The sequence below is a fragment of the Apiotrichum porosum genome, assembly GCF_003942205.1.
Source record: "Apiotrichum porosum strain DSM 27194 chromosome Unknown scaffold_3, whole genome shotgun sequence".
Lineage (NCBI taxonomy): Eukaryota > Fungi > Basidiomycota > Tremellomycetes > Trichosporonales > Trichosporonaceae > Apiotrichum > Apiotrichum porosum.
Window position 1 is genome coordinate 487,135 of NW_021167110.1, and position 21,716 is coordinate 508,850.

At 61.3% G+C, this 21,716-nt stretch overlaps 8 protein-coding genes and 1 non-coding gene across 9 annotated transcripts; 5 read left to right on the plus strand and 4 right to left on the minus strand.

The window, feature by feature from the left end:
• Positions 1 to 636: 636 nt before the first annotated feature.
• Positions 637 to 746, minus strand: EHS24_005778. Its single transcript has one exon. It is a non-coding gene; the product is annotated as a tRNA-Trp (tRNA).
• A 1,176-nt stretch (positions 747 to 1,922) lies between these two features.
• On the plus strand, positions 1,923 to 2,986 carry EHS24_005779 (uncharacterized protein; the record flags this gene model as incomplete). The annotated part of the gene is made up of 3 exons (XM_028621261.1): positions 1,923 to 1,980; positions 2,022 to 2,146; positions 2,234 to 2,986. The coding sequence occupies 3 exons, from the start codon at positions 1,923 to 1,925 to the stop codon at positions 2,984 to 2,986; spliced, it is 936 nt and encodes a 311-aa protein (XP_028477713.1).
• Positions 2,987 to 3,012: 26 nt separating this feature from the next.
• On the minus strand, positions 3,013 to 5,207 carry EHS24_005780 (uncharacterized protein; the record flags this gene model as incomplete). Its single annotated transcript, XM_028621262.1, has 7 exons — positions 3,013 to 3,032; positions 3,091 to 4,003; positions 4,057 to 4,130; positions 4,170 to 4,388; positions 4,443 to 4,631; positions 4,712 to 4,858; positions 5,126 to 5,207. 7 exons carry the CDS (start codon positions 5,205 to 5,207, stop codon positions 3,013 to 3,015), a joined length of 1,644 nt encoding a protein of 547 aa, XP_028477714.1.
• A 408-nt stretch (positions 5,208 to 5,615) lies between these two features.
• Positions 5,616 to 11,503, minus strand: EHS24_005781 (uncharacterized protein; the record flags this gene model as incomplete). The annotated part of the gene is made up of 3 exons (XM_028621263.1): positions 5,616 to 7,972; positions 8,025 to 10,860; positions 11,117 to 11,503. The coding sequence occupies 3 exons, from the start codon at positions 11,501 to 11,503 to the stop codon at positions 5,616 to 5,618; spliced, it is 5,580 nt and encodes a 1,859-aa protein (XP_028477715.1).
• Positions 11,504 to 14,222: 2,719 nt separating this feature from the next.
• EHS24_005782 (uncharacterized protein) lies at positions 14,223 to 16,065 on the plus strand (the record flags this gene model as incomplete). Its single annotated transcript, XM_028621264.1, has 4 exons — positions 14,223 to 14,665; positions 14,720 to 14,919; positions 14,973 to 15,786; positions 15,843 to 16,065. The coding sequence occupies 4 exons, from the start codon at positions 14,223 to 14,225 to the stop codon at positions 16,063 to 16,065; spliced, it is 1,680 nt and encodes a 559-aa protein (XP_028477716.1).
• Positions 16,066 to 16,701: 636 nt separating this feature from the next.
• Positions 16,702 to 17,164, plus strand: EHS24_005783 (uncharacterized protein; the record flags this gene model as incomplete). The annotated part of the gene is made up of 2 exons (XM_028621265.1): positions 16,702 to 16,816; positions 16,944 to 17,164. The coding sequence occupies 2 exons, from the start codon at positions 16,702 to 16,704 to the stop codon at positions 17,162 to 17,164; spliced, it is 336 nt and encodes a 111-aa protein (XP_028477717.1).
• Positions 17,165 to 17,451: 287 nt separating this feature from the next.
• On the minus strand, positions 17,452 to 18,499 carry EHS24_005784 (uncharacterized protein; the record flags this gene model as incomplete). Its single annotated transcript, XM_028621266.1, has 5 exons — positions 17,452 to 17,619; positions 17,676 to 17,784; positions 17,840 to 18,219; positions 18,276 to 18,340; positions 18,382 to 18,499. 5 exons carry the CDS (start codon positions 18,497 to 18,499, stop codon positions 17,452 to 17,454), a joined length of 840 nt encoding a protein of 279 aa, XP_028477718.1.
• A 225-nt stretch (positions 18,500 to 18,724) lies between these two features.
• On the plus strand, positions 18,725 to 20,036 carry EHS24_005785 (uncharacterized protein; the record flags this gene model as incomplete). Its single annotated transcript, XM_028621267.1, has 4 exons — positions 18,725 to 18,876; positions 18,976 to 19,120; positions 19,176 to 19,704; positions 19,765 to 20,036. 4 exons carry the CDS (start codon positions 18,725 to 18,727, stop codon positions 20,034 to 20,036), a joined length of 1,098 nt encoding a protein of 365 aa, XP_028477719.1.
• Positions 20,037 to 20,601: 565 nt separating this feature from the next.
• On the plus strand, positions 20,602 to 21,579 carry EHS24_005786 (uncharacterized protein; the record flags this gene model as incomplete). The annotated part of the gene is made up of 1 exon (XM_028621268.1): positions 20,602 to 21,579. The coding sequence occupies one exon, from the start codon at positions 20,602 to 20,604 to the stop codon at positions 21,577 to 21,579; it is 978 nt and encodes a 325-aa protein (XP_028477720.1).
• Between the last annotated feature and the right edge of the window lie 137 nt (positions 21,580 to 21,716).

Here is a 21,716-nt window from a genome sequence, read left to right on the forward strand (position 1 = left end):
TGCGGCGCAATGACGAGGGCAGCATGCATGATAGGTCAGTCGAACACCTACCCGCCAGCGCACCTGCCACCAGGCTCCGGGCCGACAGTGGCACCGCTGTTGGAGTCCCCTGCGCATGACCGGGGAGACAGCCGTGCAGAAGAGAGGCTGGATGAGCCCCAGACTGGTCGCTTGGGTGCGAATGGGGCACCTCTGACGCCGGCGCCGGCAGTAGCCGACGGCGAGGAGGTGAGAAGGCAGGCAGGTCGGTGCACGCAAAGACAGGTGGGCGGGCGGGCAGTGGCAGGATGTCTGCTGGCAAGCTTGAGGATAACGGCTGTGTTGTTTTTGGAACGGCTTTCGGCCACATATTGGCGACATGTACCCAAAACAACTGGGCATAGCTCTGAGACCTCATGTTTACTGATTCAAAGACACGTCCAAAGTGGTTGCTAGCGTCCGCAAACGCTGTCACAACATAACGGTCGGAGCATAAATGTCACTCAGTGACCACAACTTCCCGCCATCTCTTGCCGACCCTTGGTCCTCTCAGGCCCCCCAACCACGTCTTATTGGATCATCTACACGTCTCTGCAGTACATGAGGTCTACAGCAACGCTCCCCAGTCTCCCAAAACAGCAAAAGCTAGGCGTAAGCCGACCCCGGCCCGAATCGAACGGACAACCTTGAGGAAACATCCTCGCACCAAGATGGTGCTCGACACATTCCAGTTGGAATCTCACGCGCTACCATTACGCCACGGGGTCGAACATGTTGTTGTTCTCCTGATGTAGATGGTGTTCCTCGTGAAGAGATGAGGCGGATTGGAGCAGTAGTTCTGGAGAAAAGGAGCGAAAATGGTTGATCGGCGGTCAAACAAGTGGTGATCGTCGGTTACACGTGGTTGTGCTGTGTTGAACGTTTAGATGAAGCCGAAACAACGTGGATTTTTTTCGTGTGCGTATGAAGTATCCCTATGCAGCTGTCCAATAAATAAACAGCCTGACGTGGATCTCGAGAAATGGAGGAAGGACAAAGGAGAGTGTGGCTTGTGTGGTCGGCTGCCACATTGGACGTCGCTTGGTTTTTGCCTGTGCTGGGGAAGCGTGTGAAAAGGAGCGTGCATATATCTTGTTAGGTAGGTTATCTGTAGAATCGATGCTTACCGAAAACTGGTGTATTCGAGCCGAAGAAATAACGTTGCCACCACACGGGATGTCCTCTCCCCGCACAAACACCAACTGATGTCGAACAATTGTGACCCCTCACACTGAATAAATGGCTGCAAAATTCGAGACATGTCCCAGTGGACAAGGGCAGACCAGAGGCACAAATGAGAACCACATAATGCGGTTACTCGAACAATCCGCAGCCTACAGACATTCATCCGTCCTTGTCGTTGGCGGGCTGTTCCAAAGTAAGTGAGGAAAGGGCATTTCAGAAAATGCTCTCCGCGCTTCGCTTCAACGGAACAAAGCACATACTGTGTTTTCCTTGAAAATGTATAAAATGTTGAAGAAACACAACACTGTGTGTTTGCACCGCATAAACGCTGGGTTTCCCCACAAATGTATGGGGGGTTTTGAGAAACACAACTGCCGGGTTTGCTCCGCCGAAACACAACGAACCGTGCGTTTCTCTGAAAATGTACACAATAAATGTCGACCGCGTCTGCGTCCATAGTCTTGATGTCACGACCAAGACCAGGGGTATGCATACTGCAAGGTACGCGGCCATACCTGCAGAGGAGCATAAAGGGCTTGAATGTGGGGCTGTCACTCCTTGGATCCTTGCAGCGGGGGTTCAACTGCGCACTGTCGTCAAGGTGCCACCACGCCATGCAACTTCCCCACGGGGTAGACGTGCCGCCAGCCAACTTGGCCTCCACCCGTCAACAAGCACTTTCGTACCTCCTTTTCTCCTTCTTTCGTCGTCAACCCACAATGGCCAGCACGAGCGCCTCGGCTACCTTCTATACCGAGTTTCAGGCCCTCAAAGCAGGTATGCTTTATACCCACCCCTCGCCCTCGCTGACTAGGCAGACGTCGCGTCCGCGCTCGACGCGTCCAACCTCGCCAACGCGAGCGGCGCGCTCGGCCGCCTGAGGACGGGGCTCGCGGTTGCGAGGGCTAGCTTGCCGCCGTACGATCAGAGGAGTTACGACCTGGTGCGTGGTACTCTGGGATGAACCTCTATTGCACGTCAGCCCAGCTACCACTCGTCTTCGTCGTGTTCACATCAGCTGACATTCCAGCAAGTCAAGGACCTCGAGACGCGGCTCGCGGCTCTGCGCGCCGATAAGCCCAAGGCCAAGTTTACGTTTGCGAAGCGGTCTGCGTCGTCGACACCGCGCACGGCCACCCCGCCAACTCCCCCCGTAGCACCAGCACCTGCACCAGCAGCAGCACCCGCCGCCCCGGCGCTTCCGGTCACGACGTACACGCTGTCATCGCAGTCGCACACGCGCCTCACGCCAGACGCTTACACCCCGGCTCCCGGGTCCAGCTACACGCTCACGCTGTCCGACCTGACCTCGTGCGTCATTGACCTGCGGCCGTCGCCGGCCTCCACGGCTGTCCTCACGTCTCTGCACGCCAGAGACCTGCGCGACTGTGTGGTCCTCGCGCCGCCCATGGCCGGCAGCGCGATGCTGAGCGACGTGACGCGGTGTGTGGTCCTCGTCGGGGCGCAGCAGTTCCGCCTGCACACGACGCGCGACACGGTCGTCATGCTGTACGTCCCCTCGCTGCCCGTCATTGAGGGGTGCGACGGGGTCATGGTCGGCGCGTACCCCGGCTCACTCGGGGATGTTCCCGCCGCCGAGAACCAGCACGACCAGATCCAGGACTTTGACTGGGTCCGCGGCGGGCCTAGCCCCCACTGGCGGGTCCTCACTGCCGAGGAAGCTGCTGCTGCCGAGACGGCCCTTCTCGCCACTGCCAGCGCCGACGCCGACGCCGAGAGCACATTACAATCTATACCCTGCATACAGTCTCGTACAAGCTAGTTAATCTTCTCTCTTTGCTCCACATCCTAAATTTCGAGAATGCTCACTGTAGAGCCGTCAGCACACACACGCACACGTTTACGACTCTTTGCCCTAGTACCCACTCTTACGCTCCGGCTTCGGCGTCAGAGAGCCGATAGGCTCATACTCCTCGATCGGGGTGCCCGATCCCTTGCGTCCCTTGCCGTGGGGTGCGGACATGGACCCGTCTGCAGCGGTGCCCATGCGCGCCTTGAGCTTGGCGCGGACCAGGTCGGCCTTGGCTTCCTTGTCCTTGAGCTCCTCGGCGGCGGCCTCTTGCTCCATGTTGGTCGCCTCGCCCGAGAACGTGGGCAGGATACCGCCCACAACACCCGACGTGGCCTCGGCAAAGTTTTCGTACAGGTTGCGACCGCTCGAGTCGCCGCGGCCCTCACCCGACCAGAAGTGGAAGGCGCGGGAGACGACGCCGTACGACGCCGGCGTGACTTCGACGAGGTCGCCGCGGGCAATCTCGACAGCGGGGACTTCGGACGGTGGCAGACCGACGAGGTAGGCCAGGAGACAGCGGATGACCGACGCGTGGCCGATGATGAGCAGGTCACCTTGTTCACGCTCGAGCTCGAAGATGATCGGCTCGAGACGGACAGAGAGGTCGTGGTAGCTCTCGGCACGGGGTGCGCGGTGAGCATACGGGTCGGCGAGGAAACGCTCCCACTCGTCCGGGTAGCGCTCCATTGCCTCTTGGGACGAAAGTCCGTCCCACACACCCGGGTTGATCTCGCCCATGATCGGCTTCTGGACCACCTTGTACCCGGCGTGCACAAACGGCCATGCGGTGTGGTGCGCACGGCGCCTAGACGAAGTCCACACAGCCAGGGGCAGGTCGTTGACCACCTCGCCGCGCTCCTTGCGCTCCTCGCGGAGCTTCTTGCGGCGCGCCGCCACGGCAGCCTTGAGGCGTTCCGCATATTCCCACCCTGCGGGCGAGAGGTCCGAGTCGGCCTTGTACGAGTGCTCGATGAGGGACTGGCCAGACTGGATCATTGTTAACAAAACAAAGTTGAGGAAGAAGCCGTACTTCAACTTACCCGGGCAAAGAAAATGGTGCGCGGCTTGGTGTGAATGTTCATGAGGAAGAAGCAGCAACGGGTCTGGAGGTATCCTGAGGGTTAGCTAAACGTGAAACCGAGATCCAACCCACCCTCAATGCGGTTAACGTCGATACGCTCGCCGACGTTGAGCACTTTGATGTACGGGCCTTCGTCCGCAGTGACCGTCTCGTAAACGGCCGCCTGGTCACGGATACGCCTCCAGTAGTCGGCGACAGCACGGTCCGCGTCCCAGCCCGCATAGTCTGGGGACGAGAGCTTGACACTGCGAATGTTGGCCGTGATAATGTCGTCCTTGTCGCAGAGGGATTCTGAATGCCAAAGTCAGCTGACAACATGGGAATTCCTCAGCTATCGCCACGTACCGAGGTAAATGACGTGCACGCCCTTGCTTCCAAACGTCTCCATGCACTCGCGGCGCGCAGCGACGTTTCCATTGTTGGCATCGTAGATGACGACCTGGCCGCCTTGGACGGTGAAAAAGTCCCAGATCTGGTCCTCGAGTTCGTTTTTAATCTTTGTACGTAGCGATATCGTTTCGTCCGAGATTGCACCTAGAGTGGGGCGGCGCTGTCAGCTGGGAACCCGGGGACTCTTGACGCCAGATACAGGCGCCGGCACCGTCCCTACTTACCTGTATTCTGGTAGTAATCCTTTGGCACGTTCTTGGCGCCGCCAAGGACCTTGCGTCGGTAGTCGCCCAACGAGTAGACGCGGGTCTTGACACCCATCCAGCGGAGGTAGCGCTCCAGCGCGCGCGAGATGTGAGTCTTGCCGCGGGCTGAGGGGCGAACGGCGAGGCGGATAGATTGTGGAGGCCGGGGCCGGGGGCGGAGCGAGACGAGCCGACATGGCGAGAGACCGTTGGAGACCCGATGGACACCGAGGAATAAGAGGTCAATGGAGACAAAGTGCACAGCAGACGATATAGAGCAACACGAGACAGATGGCCATGGGGGAGAGAGAGACATCATGGTCCGATAAGGAGAAGGCAACCGTCAGCTCGCGTTGTTTTCGCTACAGCCCCGCGCTTCACGCTCCTGCTCACCTGGCAGTCCCACAGTGACGATAAGGATCAACCCCGCATGGTACAGACGACCTGACTGGGTGACGTAAAGCGGCGCAGCCATGGTGGGTGTTGGGCGTGTTGCAGTTGTTGTTCTGGTCGAGTGAAGAGGAAAGAGGACGACGTCGAGAGGGTGCGATTGCGGGCTGGAGAGAGAGGGATGATCTCATAGTCGCCCCCCGCCCGCGTTCCCGCTATTTTTGATCCCGCTCGCCTACCGCCGATCAAACCCAATGAGGGGGCCGCCCAAGACGTACCCAGGCACACCCATCGCTTGATCGTTTGCGGTCCCGTGCCCAGCGTGCCCCCAGCACATCTGCATGTGTGCTCTTGGTATTGCTGCTGTGCATCGTACAACGCCCCCCTTGCCAGATATAAAAAAATGGTCCTATATATTTTGTGTATGCTATTATCACCCGTGTGGCCGTGTGGGTCGCTGCGGAACACCTGTCTAGCTCTCACGCTCACGCTCTCACACAAGCCCACCGAGCCCGGCGCGCGCACCGCCGCCACTCGCCACGCGCTTGTGCAGCACGCCAATCTTGCCTGCAGGCAGTTTGGCAAGGGACACCTTGGTCGCTGCGCGCGTCTTGCGCCAGTCCTCGGCCTCGTCCTTGGCCGCTGTCGTCACATCCACGTGGCCGCTCTTCTCCTTCTCGACCTCCTCGTCCAGCTTGCCGGGCACCATCTCGGGCGACGAGAACATCTTGTCGACCTCGTCAGGCAGCGACAGCGACGAGCCCGAGAGGTACTCCCGCGCGAGCTCATAGTCGGATTCGGACGAGGTGCGGTTATGCCGCGACTCGTCGTCGCTCGGGCGGCGGGGCGACGTGGGCGGCGACGCGTACGTCGAGATGGCCGGCGGGCTGCGCGGGTCTGCGTCTGCACCCGCGGCTGCGTCGGCGTCGGCGTCTACGTCCACGCCCACGCCAGGTGCCGGTGACGTGCCCAGCGGACTGTTGCCCGAGGCCGGGCTGACACCGAGCGGGGTGATGGCCGGGCTAAAGTTGGGCGACTTGTCAACGACCCACGGGTCGTGGTCGGGCAGGGCGAGCGTGGGGATGGCGATGGGGTGTGCGAGAGTCGCGCGCCTGTCCGCCGGCCCGAGGCCAAGGCCACCGCGCAGGCTCTTGGCCGCGGCCTGCAGCGCGACGTGCCGCACGCGCGCCCACTCGCGCTGGTCCCTGTCCTGGTCCTTGAGCAGCATGGTGAGCCACAGGTGCAGCTTGGAGAGCTCGACGCGGTCGTCGCGGATCTGCCTGGCCAGCTCGGGGATACACAGCTCGATGCGGTCGCGCGTGGCCTTTTGGAACGGCGTGAGGATGGCGAGGTTGCGCGCCAGGCGGAGGTTGGCAGCGAGGCGTCTCTCGATCGGCGCGGCAGACTCCTTGAGGACCTTGACTTGCCCGCCGATGGCTTCGGTACGGAGTGACTTGTGGATGACGTCGGCGTCGGGTGGCAACGACATTGTACGCGTCGCGCCGCCGCGACCGGCAGCGAGCTCAGCCTTGACGGATCCGATAACCGCCTCGAGCTGCTCGCCACCGTCCACGACCGTGCTGTTGGCGCCGACAATGTCCACCACGGCCGTCGGTGTCGCGCGCATGCTGCCGACGCGGCGTAACCTCGGGCGGGCAGGGGCATCGTCCACAGTCACAGCGTCGGCAAAGAGCACCGCGCGCGTCTGCGAGTTTTCAGATGTCCGGGTAATGGTACTGGCACCAGCAGAGGTAGTAGTAGTAGTAGCAAAAGCCGCTGCCACGGGGGTAGCGACTGCAGCACCAGCACCTGCACCTGCTGCACCACCCTCGCCCGACTCCAAGTCGCGCTTGTGCGACTCGGCCGCCGCCGCGCCGGCCATGACAGCCTCGCCGCTGTCGATTGCCTGCGCGCGCATGCGGATCCCGGCCGACTTGAACGTGCTCGCATAGTTGATGAGCGCGACCCAGTCGTTCATCTCGTACTCGTCCGTCGCCTGCATGAGGAACTGGCGGCCGTGGGACATCATAAAGCTGAACGTGTTCAACGTAGCCGTGTACTCGCGGTCCCAGACCGCCACGCAGTCCTTGACCGAGAGCACCTCGTCGGGCTGGAAGCTGGCCATGTGCTGGATCTCCTTTTTGCCCGCGCTGCGGATCTGCTCCACGAGCGTGAGGGCCCAGATCGTGTCCTTGAAGAAGAGCAGCTGGGAACCCGTGAGGATGACGCTCCAGCTCTTCCATTTCTTGCCCGTGACGCGCTTGCCGTTGACGATCGAGTCGTCCTTGCGGCTAATCAGGCCGACCTTGGTAATGTTGAGCGTCTGCAGGTCGTCTGACGCGCCGTGGCCGGGCGCCTTGCCCGGCTCGGTGGACGCCGGGCGGCTGCCAAACGACGTGAGCGACTGCTTGCGGCGCAGACGGTTCTTGACGAATTTGAGCGGGTGCGCGTCAGCGAACCGGCGCTGCAGACTGTCGACGTCGAGGAACGGTCGCGTGCCCATACACGAAAAGGGGCTCTCGGCTGGGACCATGGACTCGACGTTGACGCGCAGCGTGCTCAGCTGCCCGCTGACGATCATGTCGTACACGTCAATCTTGCCTGGGCGGACCGCGCCCAGCGGGTTGGACGATGCGCCCATGTTGGCCAGGACGGCTTCGTTGTCGTCTTCAATAAACACAAACGGCGTAAACGTAATGTTGTCGTAAAACGTCTCGAGAACAGCCTCGGGGACACCGTCCAGACGGGTATTCTTGACATAGTCGGCCTTGTTCATCTTGTTCTTGTTGTGCCGGTTGAAAGCGTCCGTATGCAACATCATCATCGAGAATGCAAGCACATAGGCATTGTCTGGATCACACGTCAGCGCCTGGGGCTTGTTTGCTTGTTTGCCTGTGCCTACCCTTTTCACCAAACAGTCCCGGCTCGCACGCGTCATAGCGCGACGCAAACGCCTCCATGACGCGGTCAATCTGCTGCGTCTCCTTGGGCAGCGACATGTCCATCAGCAGCCGGCGGAGGGCGACGTCGAGGGCAATGTGGTGGAAGTCGAAGCGCGTCATGTATGTCTGCAGCGCGTCCATGTGGAACTTGTCCGAGCTCTCGGCGAGCACGCCGGCCAGTTCGCGCCTGCTGACCACGGATAAGCGGTCGACCCACGCTTCAGGCGTGTCGTCGGCGCGGATCGACATGGCCTCTTTGTCTCTTGCCTTGTCGGCTGCCGCGCGCTCCTTGGGCGTGAGCGCACCGTTGGTGTGGGCGCCACTGCTGGGCACCGAGCTGGGGGCAGGACTGAGCTCCTCGCTCGGCCCCGCGGCGGCGTAGACGGACAGTGTCCCCGACGACTGAGACCGTGGCGGGAGAGGGAACAGGCCGCCACCAGATGACGGGGGTTTGGGCGACGACGGGCTCGCGCTGAGGATGGCCTTTGACAGCCGCCTGATCGAGCCGGACCGTGTACGGGTGGGAGTGGCGGACGTGGGGAAGGTGAGCGGCGAGGAAGGCGCCGGGAGGTACGTGGCCGAGCTGCTGTACGTTGATTGACCGTGGATCGAGTGGGCTCCGCCGCCGCCGCCGTGGACCGACCCATGGCCAAACGTACCGGTGGTCGAGTGGTTGGGGTGGTTGGTCATTTGGCCAGCGCCACCGAACGTACCCTGCCAGGAGATTGCGCCAGATGAAATGGTGCTGGCACGAGCTCGTGCGTTGCGGACGCTTCCCGCTTGCAAATACGGGTCGAGGGCGGTGATGGAGCGCCGAGTGGCCTGGGTCTGGGTCTGCGACCCTACAGAGGCCGCGTACGACGACCGCGGTGACCGCTCTGGCGTCTCGGTAATGACCACTCGTCGATCGTCCTCGCTGCCAATCTGCAGCTGCAGCTGCGACACTTGCGGGACGTCCTCGGGGCGGATCCGTACCGGCGGGAGTGCAGGCGACGGCACAAACGACGACGCAGCCGAGGCAGACGACTCGGGGCGCGTATGCGGTGTGTCCGACCTCACATCCTCCCTCTCGTCAGCCGACACCGAGCCGCCGTACCCGTATCGCAGCGTGCTGTTGCTCCGTGGGCGGCTGCCAAACACACTGCGCACCTTGCCCAGCACGGCCGAACTGCTAGAGCTGGACCGGCTTGACATTGCTGGACGGAAGATGCCGGAGCTCTTTGGCGACGATTCGACGGGCAGCGTGCTGAGGAAGGGGGAGCGGGGAGACGAAGACAGCGACGGTGGACCCTCGTCGACAGGAGGAACATACGTTCTCCGCGCAGCATCTGAAAACGACCGTCCTCGCACTGCGCGGGCCGCAACGCTAGCTGGGGGCTCGAGCGAGTCCTCTGCAATCGGGGGGATAGCGGGCGCAGGGCTGCCCTCTGGTAGTGATTCCAAAGGAGTGGAGGCGATGGATGAAGTACGCGATGCGTCCTGGCGGCGAGTCCGTGTGGTGAGCGACTCGCGCGAGCCAGTCTCCAACACCATCTCCTCCTTTTCCTCTGCAGGTGACTCGACAAAACCGCCATGTGGTGGCCAGAATGCCTCATTCTCCACCGTGACAGCCGGCAAAATGTACAACGGCAATGACGATGCGGTCGATGATGACGTCGTGCTGCCTCCGCCGCCATTGACCAGCGGCGCCCGTTCCCGTTGCAGGGAGCCCGGAATGGCCATCGGCCGCGCCGTCGTGTTCGATCCGGAGCGCTGCTCGTTCGTGCTGCTCGTGGTTATGCTCGGCGTCGTCAACGTGTTGTTGCTGTGAATGCTGTCCTTGTCGTTGGAATCCTCGTTCTGGGACATGAACCCGCTGGCAAAGCTGCGGCGCTTGTTCAGTTTGGATTCTGAGCGGCGGCGACGGATAGTCTTGCGCACGCCGAGCCAGTTGAACTTTGAGCTGCCGCCCGTGTCCTCGTCATCGGTCTGGTCACCGAGGTTGAGCAGTGGCGAGCGGCCCAGCATGGCCGAGAAGCTACGCGGTCGTGGGGCCTTGACTTTCGGCAGCTCCTTGTTGTCGTAGTCGTGGGACGCGTCGTCCGCAGCCGGGTTAAACGTCACTTTTGGGCCTACACTGCCAGTGCGCATGGGCAGCGGCGACGACACGGATATTTTGGTTGGCAGCATCACGCCTGGGGGAGCAGAGATGCGCCGAGTGTTCGTCTCTGGCAGCCCCAGGCCGATCCCAGCAGAGCCCCCCGCTGCCGCCGCCGCCGCCGCTGAGGTGGGGGTGGTTCCATTGGCGCGGCTCTTGGGCGTCGGGGACGACTGGCGGGGCTGGGACGTGGCCCGCGCCGTGCGCGCCACCGAGGGCTGCCTGGACACTGGTGCTGATGACGTCGACCGTGTTGGGCTGTTGAGCGCGCCGAACACATCGGCGAATGGGTCCTTATCGAGCGGACTTGATGGGGTGATCACAATGTCTGTCGGTGGAATTGGAAACTGCGCCGGGAGCACACCGCCACGGGGCGCGACAGCATCTGGTGGTGGCAGTGACACGGAGCGGGGCGGCAGAGCTTCGTCATGGAGGGGAATCGATGGGAGAGGTTTGTTCATCGGCGAGCCTCCTTGGTCATTTGCAGGCAAGTCGATTAGGTCCACGTCGCCTTCGAGGTCGGCGGCAAGGGTAGTGTGTCTTCGCGAGACCTTGGTGGCCGGGGCCAGACTGGCGAGGGTAGGGGAGGAGGTGTCGGGGATGGGGGTGGAGCGCTCGCTGGCGGTGCGGGAGAAGATGCGTGCAGACAACTTTGGTTTCTGTAGAGGACGAAGAGTGTGACAGAGAGAGGGAGAGAGCGATGGAAAGAAAAGGGAGAGTGAGCGTCAGTGTTGCGATCTCTCTCGCGTGTGTCCACACCTCCACCATCCTGCAACGCCATGGGCCTGTGCGGCAGCAGCCATATGCGGGAGGGTCGGGCCCAGGCGCCCAGGTGCTGGGTAGCCTGGCTGGGGAGGCGCCCTCTGCCGCAGGGATGGGAGACAAACCACATCTCTAAAAAGAATCAACACGTACAGGCTTGGCAGCGACTGGAGACTCGCCGCCGGACAGCTTGGCCAGCGCGTCGGCATTCTGCTGGCGGAACCCTCCTGGTGTTCCGGCAGACTGGTCGACGAGGAGCGGCGGCCTTCGCCGCTTGATCGTGCCATATGGACCGCTGTCGCTGTCGTCGGGATCGAGAAGCCAACCGCCACGAGGAGGCTCGCTGGATTTGCGCGTCGGGGTGGTGTCTAGTTCTTCCAAGGCGTCCTCGGCAGGTTCTGGCAGCTGGCTCGTTCGAGGAGCGACGGACGCGCCCTTGTCCTTTCGTGTCGGTGTCGAAAAGCCAAACCAAGACTTTCTACGGTCTTTGCGACTGGGTGTCGACGGCACAGCCATCGTTGCCTTTGGCGGCCCTAACATTGCTTTGTTGGTTTAGATGACGAGAGGCATATGCGGTGGGAGAAGCGACGGGCGGGGGGAGGGGGAGGCGATCCAATCGATCGAGTGGAAGCGATGAGAGGGAGGAGAGGGGTAGGTAAAGGGAGGAAAGGAAGGAAGCGCGTGCAGGTTGGGAGGAGGGCGAGCACAACGGTGAAGAACGAGCGTGGGGAGACGTTAAAGGTTGGGGTATCAGAGTCGAGGGAAGACAAAAGAATGGGTAGGTGTTACAGTGTGTGATGTGGATGTTGTGTAAACGATGAAATGATGTGCGCGATGAGGTTATTTGCCTGTGGTGTGGTTGACGTGTGGGGGCTCTGGGCCAGAGCTCCAGAGAGCGCGAGCTGAGCGTTTGCATCCAGGGACCCCGCGCGACTGCGCTCTACATTGCCCCGTTCAAGACACATGGACGTGTAGTGTGCCCTGTCTCCTTTCTCTCTCTCTGGATATCTGGCACCCCCGATTCTATTGCACTGCAGTAGAGCATACGACACGCGAAACACGCCAGGACGTGGAGGATTCCCCATGCAGACGCTTGCAAGAGACATGGGAGTCGCAGGTGCACGCGCTGTGGCCACAGGAGCGGGCGGGAGCGCGGGAGCGGAGGGAGGCATGAAAGAGGCCCCCTCTCCGTCCATGCACAAAGTGTGTTGCGGTTTCTCGACCCAACCCATTTGATAGCACAACAAATCACATTGATGATGATGTGGTGGCCAATGACGCATGTTGTGTCACCGCCTCCCGCAGTGGGGTGTGTCTCATGGATGCGTGCAGTGTGTATGTATGTGTCGATTGAGTGTGTGTGCTGTGTGAATCTCTAAAATACCTATGACAACCCCCCTTGCGTCTCCCTGTCCTTGTCTCCCCGTTGTCCAGACCCGGTTTTTGCGCGGCAAGACCCCGGAGACAGAGAGGGGGGGGGGGGAGCTTCAGGACAAGCGCGAATTGCGAACATGTAAAGACACGCGACACGTACATTGTTCGTACGTTCGTTTTGGGCGGATCGGCACGCACACCCACGTCTCAGACGATCAGAAAGGACAATGATGACGACGAGAACAGGTGCTAAACTCTATAAAGCAGCTCGCAGAGGCCGACAGCACGCGTTCTGGACTCGCCACGAAGACTACTGGCCCGGGGTACGTACCGGGGTCTCGTCCATGGATCCCCCGGAAGACGCGTCCTTCCATATCCCCCTCGCTCCACGCTCCAGAACTCCCCCCGAGACGTCGGGCCGATAGGTAGCTTGGGGGTTGTCACTTTCAGCACAGACCCACTCGATGCCACTCATACAACGCTCTCTCTCCAGTCTCAGGACGGGTATCATCGTTATTTTTCCACAGGCCACAGGGAAAAAAGGGCTCTCATCGGCACAAGAGGCGTCTTGGTGTGCCCGCCAGCTTTGCGCGCCAGGTCGGGCCACCAGGTCGTGCAGGTCGCGCAGGTCGCGCAGGTCGCAAGCGAGCATGTGCCAGGCATGCCAGGTGTGCGGGATGCAAAAGCCAATTAACGCCCCCCCCCCCCCCTTCCAGGCTCCAAAAGGCTAGGCAACGAGAGCACGTTGGAGCAAAAAAGCCTGAAGCCAGCAGGGAAACATCGGCCCGCGGGACAAAGGTCCCAGTGACCAGAGACCAGAGTTGTACCAGAGAGTTTCTGTTTTGTCGTTTTCCTGGCCACGCCTTTTTCCTGGAATCCTTTGTCGGAATGCAAGCATGCCATGGTTTATGGGCCTGCACCTGCACCATGCACGGCCTGCACAGGCCTCGACCGCGCCGTGAGACGTGGGCGACAAGGAGATCAGGAGAACCGGGGATTGTGAGTATGGGTTACTGCTGTGTGTCAGAGTACAGAGTAGCAGAGTGTGCCATTCGAAACGCAGAAAGGCCTTGAAGGAGAGAAGCTCCGACAGCCAGAGGCCGGCCAGCAGCTGCCAGCAAGGCATGAGTCACGCCTCTTGCCTGTGATGTGATATTGGGTCTGAGCAGTGTCGCCCGTGGCCCGTGGCCAGCCCAGTGGGTTAAAAACACCGTGTGCCTCGAAAGCGAGCGTTTAGCGGGAGAGGGAACCCAGAAGGAACAGAGGAACAGAGATCCAGAGAGCGGCCGTGGCCAGAGGCAGAGGATCGAGGATGGTAAGAGAGAGAGGGGATGACGGGGAAGGAAGGAGGAGTGTGACCGTGGGAATGTGGATGGATGGATGCTTGCGGGTGGATTTATGCGAGGTATGAAGAAGGTGGGAGATCCGCAACCGATCAACCGGGGTGGGGGGGGGGGGGGCAGGGACACCTTGGCCAGCCAGAAAAGCAGCCAAAGCAGCAGAACAAACGCAGGGGTGCCTTGCAGCCATATGGCGTCTCGCCCATTGCTACCTTGCTCTCTCGGCGGGACGGGACACATCCCACCACCCAGGGCGTGCGGAGAGTTAATCTTGCATTGTCTTTCCTCCGCCCCTCTCTCTCCCTCCTCCACGTCTTGCTCTTGCTCTCTCTGTCTCTATCTCTGTCTCTTCACACACATACACACACATACACGCAACGCACCCCCAAGGCTTGTCACCTCTTGGGAGAGCCCATCCCCCCTCGCACTCCCCCTTGCCAGCGTCTCAAGCACGCTGGTCACTTACATCTCGACCACACCTCCCCCCGCCTTGTCCTTTCACACATCCCACCCCCACCGCCATCCACCTCTCTCTGTATTACACCATGTCGGCGAGGGCGATGCGGCCAACACGCCGTGACCTCTTACTGGTGATCGTCACCTTTGGTATCGCGTACCTCTTCTTCACCGCCCCCGACCATGTCGCTGGATCCGGCTCCCCGGCGTCATCATCGTCGTCGTCGTCGTCGTCGTCGCGGCCCTCACGTCTCAAGGCATGGCAGAACGTGCTGTCGGGCGAGAGCAGTGACGACGAGCAGTGTGCCGTGCAGCCACTGAACGAGCGCTCCTTTGAGGACACGCACGTCAAGGTCGGTTTCGTCCGCCAGGAGAGCCACGGCGCCGAGGGCAAGGACACCGAGGAGGACGAGTCCGACTCGCTCGAGTCGGACGAGTTTACCGACAGGGCCACCAAGATGCTTGGCCACACGGATGGATGGACCATGTTTGAAAACCTCTACATTTACAACAGCACGTTCTACGTTGTCACGTGAGTGTGTCATCACCATCCCTGGTATGGTAATGTGAGCTAACATGCCTGCAGCGAGCAGCGCTCAGACTGGCCCGAGCTCCGCCTGATGACCTCGACCGGTCTGCCTGCCGAAAACGTCCCGGGAAACATGGAGGCTCGCGAGCCCAAGGGCGACGAGATCATATTCATCACCCCCCAGGAAGCCTACGAAAAGTGGGGCAACAACGTCTACGAGATGAGCGGCATGACCTGGCTCTTCAACGACGGACAGTGTGAGTTGAATGGCTCTGCTTCCTCCCTTCCCAATTTCTAACACCCGCCCCAGTCATCGACCACTACTACCACTTTGCTGCCGAGCTCTTGCTGAGTACTTGGCGCGTGCACTCGGTTCTGGACAAGAACATTGATGCGCACGGCCGCACCAAGATTCCTCCTCCTGCCCGCATGTGGTTCCTCCACCAGAACGCGCAGCAGTGGCGTGACAGGCCTGGCTTTAACAAGTTTATCACCAACGCCCTCTTCCCCGACACTGCCATCCTCTACCCAGAGGATATGGACGACATGCGCGGTTCGACGTCGGGCGCTCATGTCAAGAAGGCCTATGTCCTCCCCAAGGCTATCCTGGGCGACCGCTCCGCTGCCTTCCGCGGCCCGCACACCGGCCCTACCCAGCGCACGGCGGCCTCGGCGTGCCAGTTTGGCGTTGCTTCGCCCTTCTGGTGGGAGCCCCTCCGTCGCCAGATGGCCCGCTACTCTGGCGTCGACGAGGACATCATCAACCGCAGCCTCGAGGGCTGGGGCGCCATCGACCCCGTCAAGGTCGAGGCCGACGTCTTGAAGGGCAAGCCCAAGCCCGAGACGCTCGCGCCCATCGGCACGTACCGTCCCGTCGTGACCTACATCTCGCGCCAAAAGGGCAGCCGTCGCCTCACCCCAGAGTCGCACGACGAGCTTGTCGCTGCCCTCGAGGAGCGTGCCAAGAAGCTCGACTTTGAGCTCATCATCGTCTCGGCCGAGACCTTGACCAAGGACGAGCAGATCACCATTGCGGCACGCACTACCATTATGCTCGGCGTGCACGGCAACGGTCTCACCCACCTGCTGTGGATGCCTGCCACGCCCCGCTCGGCTGTCATTGAGTGAGTATTCAGTACATGGGCGGAAAACGCGTGATGTGCTCGAGCTAACGGCGTAGGATGTTCTTCAAGGGTGGTTTCGCTCACGACTACATGTGGACCACTCACGCCCTCGGCATGCGCCACTTTGCCGTCCAGCACGACCTGGTGCGCACGTCGCCCAACCAGCCCAAGGTCGACTACCCCGATGGACCCAACGGCGGATTCCAGGGCAACCACATCACGGTTGTGGGCAAGGTCGTGGCGGACATTATCGAGGACCGTCTTGCCGGCAGGATCTGAGCAGGCAGAGATTTAGGACATTGACATCGGAGGGAGGGGGGGTGTTTATAGTGGGAGACAGGCCTAGAGAGGCCGACCTCCTTCCTACATTGGACGGAAGGTTCCTCCTTCGCCTTTGGAGTGGCCGGTTAGAGTCCCGGCTGCTGGACTCCTGTGGGACCCCGCCAGACCGGCCAGACCCTCCATGTCCCACGCGTTGCGCGGTGGATCTGTACGAACACATCAATTTATATCGGGCTTCTCCTATGCATTATGGTTTTTACCTTGGCCATGTGCGTACCGTACCGTACAACCGTCGCTCAGCCGTGCAGCCGTTGCGCAGCCAAGTTGTCGGTCATGGACCCATCGTAGCCCATCTCGGTGATCGGTGATCATAATCGTCCCGGGGGGTCGGTTCAACAATGTTCCGACGTTCCGAGATGGCACCTGTGGTCCAGTGGTGTTGTCGGATCGTCGGACGTCAGGCAGGCGGCAACCCCGGCAACTAGACCATGGCGATGGGCGATGGCGAGATGGGCCATGACGAGATGGGCGATGGCGAGATGGGCATATAACATCAGCAGCGCGTCAGACTGGGACATGCCCACACGCCCACCGCACCCACCAAACACACCGCACCACACCGCACCGCACACCATGCCCTCGTTCCTCATCTACGCGCCCGACTACCCCGAGTCGCTTGCCAAGCGCCTCTCTGTGCGTCCTGAGCACGTCGAGCTCATCCACAAGGACATTGCCTCCGGCCAGCAGGGTGAGTCCAGTGGTGGGGTGGTGTTCGAGTAGCGCAGAGCAGAGCAGAGCACTCTCTCTCCTCTCTCCACACGTCCGCATTCTCCGCCTACTCACACGCACACGTAACTGACACACCCGACTCGCAGAGTTTGGCCGTCCCTTCTACCCTCCCGCCGACGCCAAGCCCCACGGCCTGCCCGAGGGCACGCCCAACATTGGCGGCTCGTTCATGGTGTGGAACCTGCCCTCGCGCGAGGCCGTGTGGGAGCGCATCAAGCAGGACGCGTACTGGCGCCACGGCGTCTGGGACAAGGAGAGGACCTTTGTCGAGGAGTTCCTGCCCCCTCCCCCGGCCGGCCACAAGTAGAAGACGTCAAGCTAGCGGGCTAGCGGGGCTGGCAGGCTACAAGTGGCGAAGATGATGTGTGATGGGAAGATGATTTTTGTACTTTCAGCATGCACAGTAGTTTCCAAACACGCACAAGAAGCCCGCACACGGCACCGAGACGCACAATACACGAACGCACAGACAGCACAGCACAGCACAGCACAGCACGGCCCGATTAGAAATGAAAGTGGCATACAAAACGCTGTGGATGAATCCCATGTACTCGCTCGCTCGCTCGCTCCCTGTCCGTCCCTCTACCCCTGTCTTCATCCCGCAAGCACCGCTCTCCTCGCGTCCATGTTGGCACCGCCCACAGCGAGGATACGTTCCGTCGCCAGCGCCTCGAGCTTCTGGAGCTTGGCGGGCGGCACGACAGAGTCGTCGGGGATGGCCGTGTCGGTGCGCGTGGCCGGGTCCAGGAGACGCTTGGCCGTCTGGTCGGGTCGTTCAGCTAAGACGCTCTTCTCTGCCCAGCTCGACTGCCACTCACCTGCTTGACGCCCCACCACGAGCGCGTGCGGAAGCCCTCGGCGTTACCATCGGCTGGGGTCTCCATCTCGGTCGCGCGGAGAAAGTACTTGAGCGCAAGCTGGTAGTCGCTGCGCACGCACGTCAGCAGCCATCCGGCCTGTTCTGTGCACACAACCGGCTCACCCCATAGTGTACGCCGTCTCCGCATAGCGCGTCACGGCCTGGCTGTCCCACGTGTGCAGCACCAGGAGGTGGCCCAGGGCCGTGAGGGACTGGGCGTACGCTCCCAGGCTGGCATACAGCTCGGCGAGGAGCGACCACGCCGCGGCGTCCGAGTAGAACGTGTCGAGGTACGTGAGGAGGTTGCCGATGGCGTCCTGCGTGCTGGGCGAGAGGGCGATGAGGCGCTGGTGCGCGGCGACGTTGCACTCGTTGTTCGTCAGCAGGCCCTGGTACAGCTGTCGCGCGCGCTCAAACTCCTCGACGGCCTCGAGCTTGAGGCCCAGCAGCAGGTCGGCGCGCGGCGACTTGGGGAACTTGGCCTGCAGCGTGCGCAGTTGGAGCTGGGGAAGGGAATGTCAGCGGGGAAGAAGGAAGAATCCAGCTAAGGCCCGCTTACATTCGCAAGCTTGACCTGGCCCAAGTCGAGGGCGGCAATGGTGAGCTGCTCGCGGACAGGCCATTCTAGCCGTCAGCACGCTGCGCCGGTGGAATATCCAACCTACCCTCGTCGCCCAGTCCGCCGGCCTGGAGCACGCGCTGTGCGAGCCGCACGACGTTTTCCGACTGGCGCGCACCAAGGGTCCTCCAGCGTCGGAGTTGTTGCAGGTCGTCTTGGGACATGGCCGGCGATGTGTGGTTAAAATGGAAAGAGCGTGGAGGTTGTAAGAGGGTTCAACATGTGGAACGTCACCGGGGTGCGCCAACGGTGGGAGGTCACGTGACTGTGTTGAACCCATCAACCCGAGGTGGCAAACCCGGACAACCGTACAACATGTACTAGCCGTAACTCTCTGCATAATAGCTGACCGTCGCATGATCCTCTCCCTCACTTATCCATCCCACACAATGGCTGCACCCGACGACTACGACCACCTTCAATTGCAACTCCCGTACTACTCTGGGGCAATTACAGACGGCCAGAGGCCGATCTACCTCCCACCACTCAGCGACGCATCTATCCTCGCCCACAGGTTTCAGCTGCAGCTCGGTATGCGCTGGTGGCGAGACGAGAGTTAATACGGATGTGCCCTCGACGAGCTTTTCAGTACTCTGAACGTGTCTCGGACGAGGGATGGCGCCGACACTGTTACCTTTAGCCATGCCGGGTCCCAGCCACTTTGCTTTAACGCCTGGAAGCGAAACTTCCAGCTCAACAAGCACTTTATGACCTGGACCGAGTACTGTGACCTGCTGGCAGTTAACGAGTACAGACATTTTGATGCCGAGCCGATGACAGCATCTGTGAGATTGCAGTTGAAAGAACGGTGAGAATACTGAATGCTAACATGCACTCAAGGTCCCAAGCTCGAGCGGAGCATCGTCGCGCGAGTGGGGCTCGGCCAAACCAGACAGAATCACCATTGGCTCCTCGCTTAAAGCTATCGGGGATATCCTTCTTCCAAGCCTTGAGCCGTGGGGCCAGTTTGCCTTTGGTATCTACGAGTACAAGTGGTACACGACAGACGAGGCCGTGCTCCACGTCAGGCGCCAAGGCGCCTACCGGTTGCTGTGGTACATGCACGTGTGCGGTGTCACCGGTCGTTTTGTGCGTCCATGGGGCGCCGCCATCATCAACGAGCCCTGTCTGTTCGTCGTTCGCCTTTCCGATGGCACGTTCCTCCTTCAAGGCCACACCGCCGATCGCCGCACTGTCACCATTGACGAGCTCGAGTCGGAGGCGGCGTTCTGGGATACCCTCGGCAGTGACCTGACGGACGGTCGCGCCCTCGCGAACCTTTTGGTGGCAACACACACGGCCAACCTCGCCCTCGCTCTATGTGACCGGTCCAGTGACAGCCCCGGATCACTGGGCCCTGACCCGCAAGGTTGGTGGCATGTTAGCTTTTAACGCTTCTGACAATATGCATCCCCCTCATCCCGTCCAGCCGCGGAGGACGCTGGACATGACATGGACGACGAGAACGACGAGAACGACGAGGACGAACAGGACGATGGCCTCAAGGACGACGGTAACGCTGTCTTTGACGAGGACGGCGGCACGGGTCCGCTAGAACGCTGGCTCTTGAGCCGTTCGGGCGTGCGTATCGTCACATGCGAGGAAGGGCTGCTCGAGTGCCTAGTCACCGCTCCCGATATTGAAGCGGCCTGGGCGTCCTGGAACTCGGCCAGGCCGCTCAAGGAGGTGCAGCAGTCCTAGATGTTCCCTCCCCTCCCATCTCCCCTTCCTTGATGGACCTTCACCAGACGGCGCGCTGCCCCCCAACGGTCAAACAAAAGAACCGCCCACTGGCCACTGGTCGACGCCGCTCGCGATGCACAAGCCTAGCATGTAGCGATAGACATTTCCTGTAATTATGAGACGTATGTATAGCACTTTCCTGTGGTTGACAGTGAAATGGAACACATCAAAACGCGAGATAGACTGCAAAGGGATACAATTGCGGAAATGCCACGGAGACCCGATGCCTCAACTTGGCAATTACACGCACAATGTCACACCACTGGCAGCAGCGGCAGCCGTGCACAAATGACCTTGCTGTCGGGGACTAGTTTTGGACAGTGGACAGTTCAACGGAGAAGGCGCTGGTTTCTTGTGAGCGGCCGTGCTACCCAACATATGAAGATGGAGGGTCCGCGGCCAGCGGAATGCCACCTTGGCCCGCCACCACGAATCCACCTGTTGCGCGTGGAATCAAATTGCGTCACTGATCACCGACTTGCTCATTTCGACTCTTGGCCATCACCTTTACCCGTAACCGACCATGGCGGGTCCTGCAGCCCAGAAGCTCATCGCCCTCGGCGACGTTTCGCTCAAGACCATGTGCATCCGCAGCAGCTCTGGCGACTGGGCGATTGTGGACGGCGCCGTGTCCGCGCTCGGCGAGGGCGTAACCGTCACCCGCACACTCCCCCTCCCGGTCCAACCGGCCGGCACGACCCTGTTCGATGTTGATGGCGATGCCGCGCTCGTTCGCACCGACGGCGAGCTGTTCCTCATCCAGCCCGACGGCACCACCACGCTACCCATCCCTGGCGCTGACATGGCCAAGTTTGTCCCGGCTGGGATCCTCGCAGCGGCGCCGCAGGACGACGACGGACACAAACTCGTGCTGCTCACGCGTGAGGGCGCGGTGGTGGCGGAGCATGTAGACGCCGAGGCAAAGGACGCGGCCGCATCGATACTGGTGCACCCGTCGGGCACGGCTGCGGTTGTCGAGCTCGCAATGGGCCAGGACGGGTGCGTCACACTCGAGGCGGACTTGCGTGGCGGCACACTCGAGGTACGGCCCTTCGTGGTGTCCGACGACTACGTCGTGTCAGAGTTCAGCGGAGACGGTACGCGCCTCCTCCTCTCCGCCCACCCAAACAGCGGGGAGGCTATCGCAGTGATGGACTGGGCGTCAAGAACCATTGTCGACACGCTCACGGCCGCAAGCGTCATGCCCGATGAGATGGAAGACGCCGCGTTCGACCTGTACGCCAGCTGGGTCGCGCCGGGCTGCATCGTCGCCGCCACGACACAGACTGGCCTCCATGTCGTCGTCACGGACGGACAGCTGGGCACCGCCCGCCTCGAGCCCCTGCCCGATTTCAAGCCCACACCGCATCCCGACGACGCCGAGATCATGTGGCTGTACCCGGTCAGCAGCAGGCGGTTCGTCGCGCGTGTGTGGCTGGATGGCGAGCAGATGACACGGCTGTACGAGGTCCAGGCTTCCCCCCGGGCCCATGAGGGCTGAGGCCTTCCCCCTGGGACGCTAGTCCCGGTTACGCTATCACTTTCTCTCATACAGCTGCTGGGACGTGCATGGCACTGGTCTCATGCCTGTGTCCTCTGTCGACCTGATGGTTAATAGCAGCCACGGTTCTACTTAGG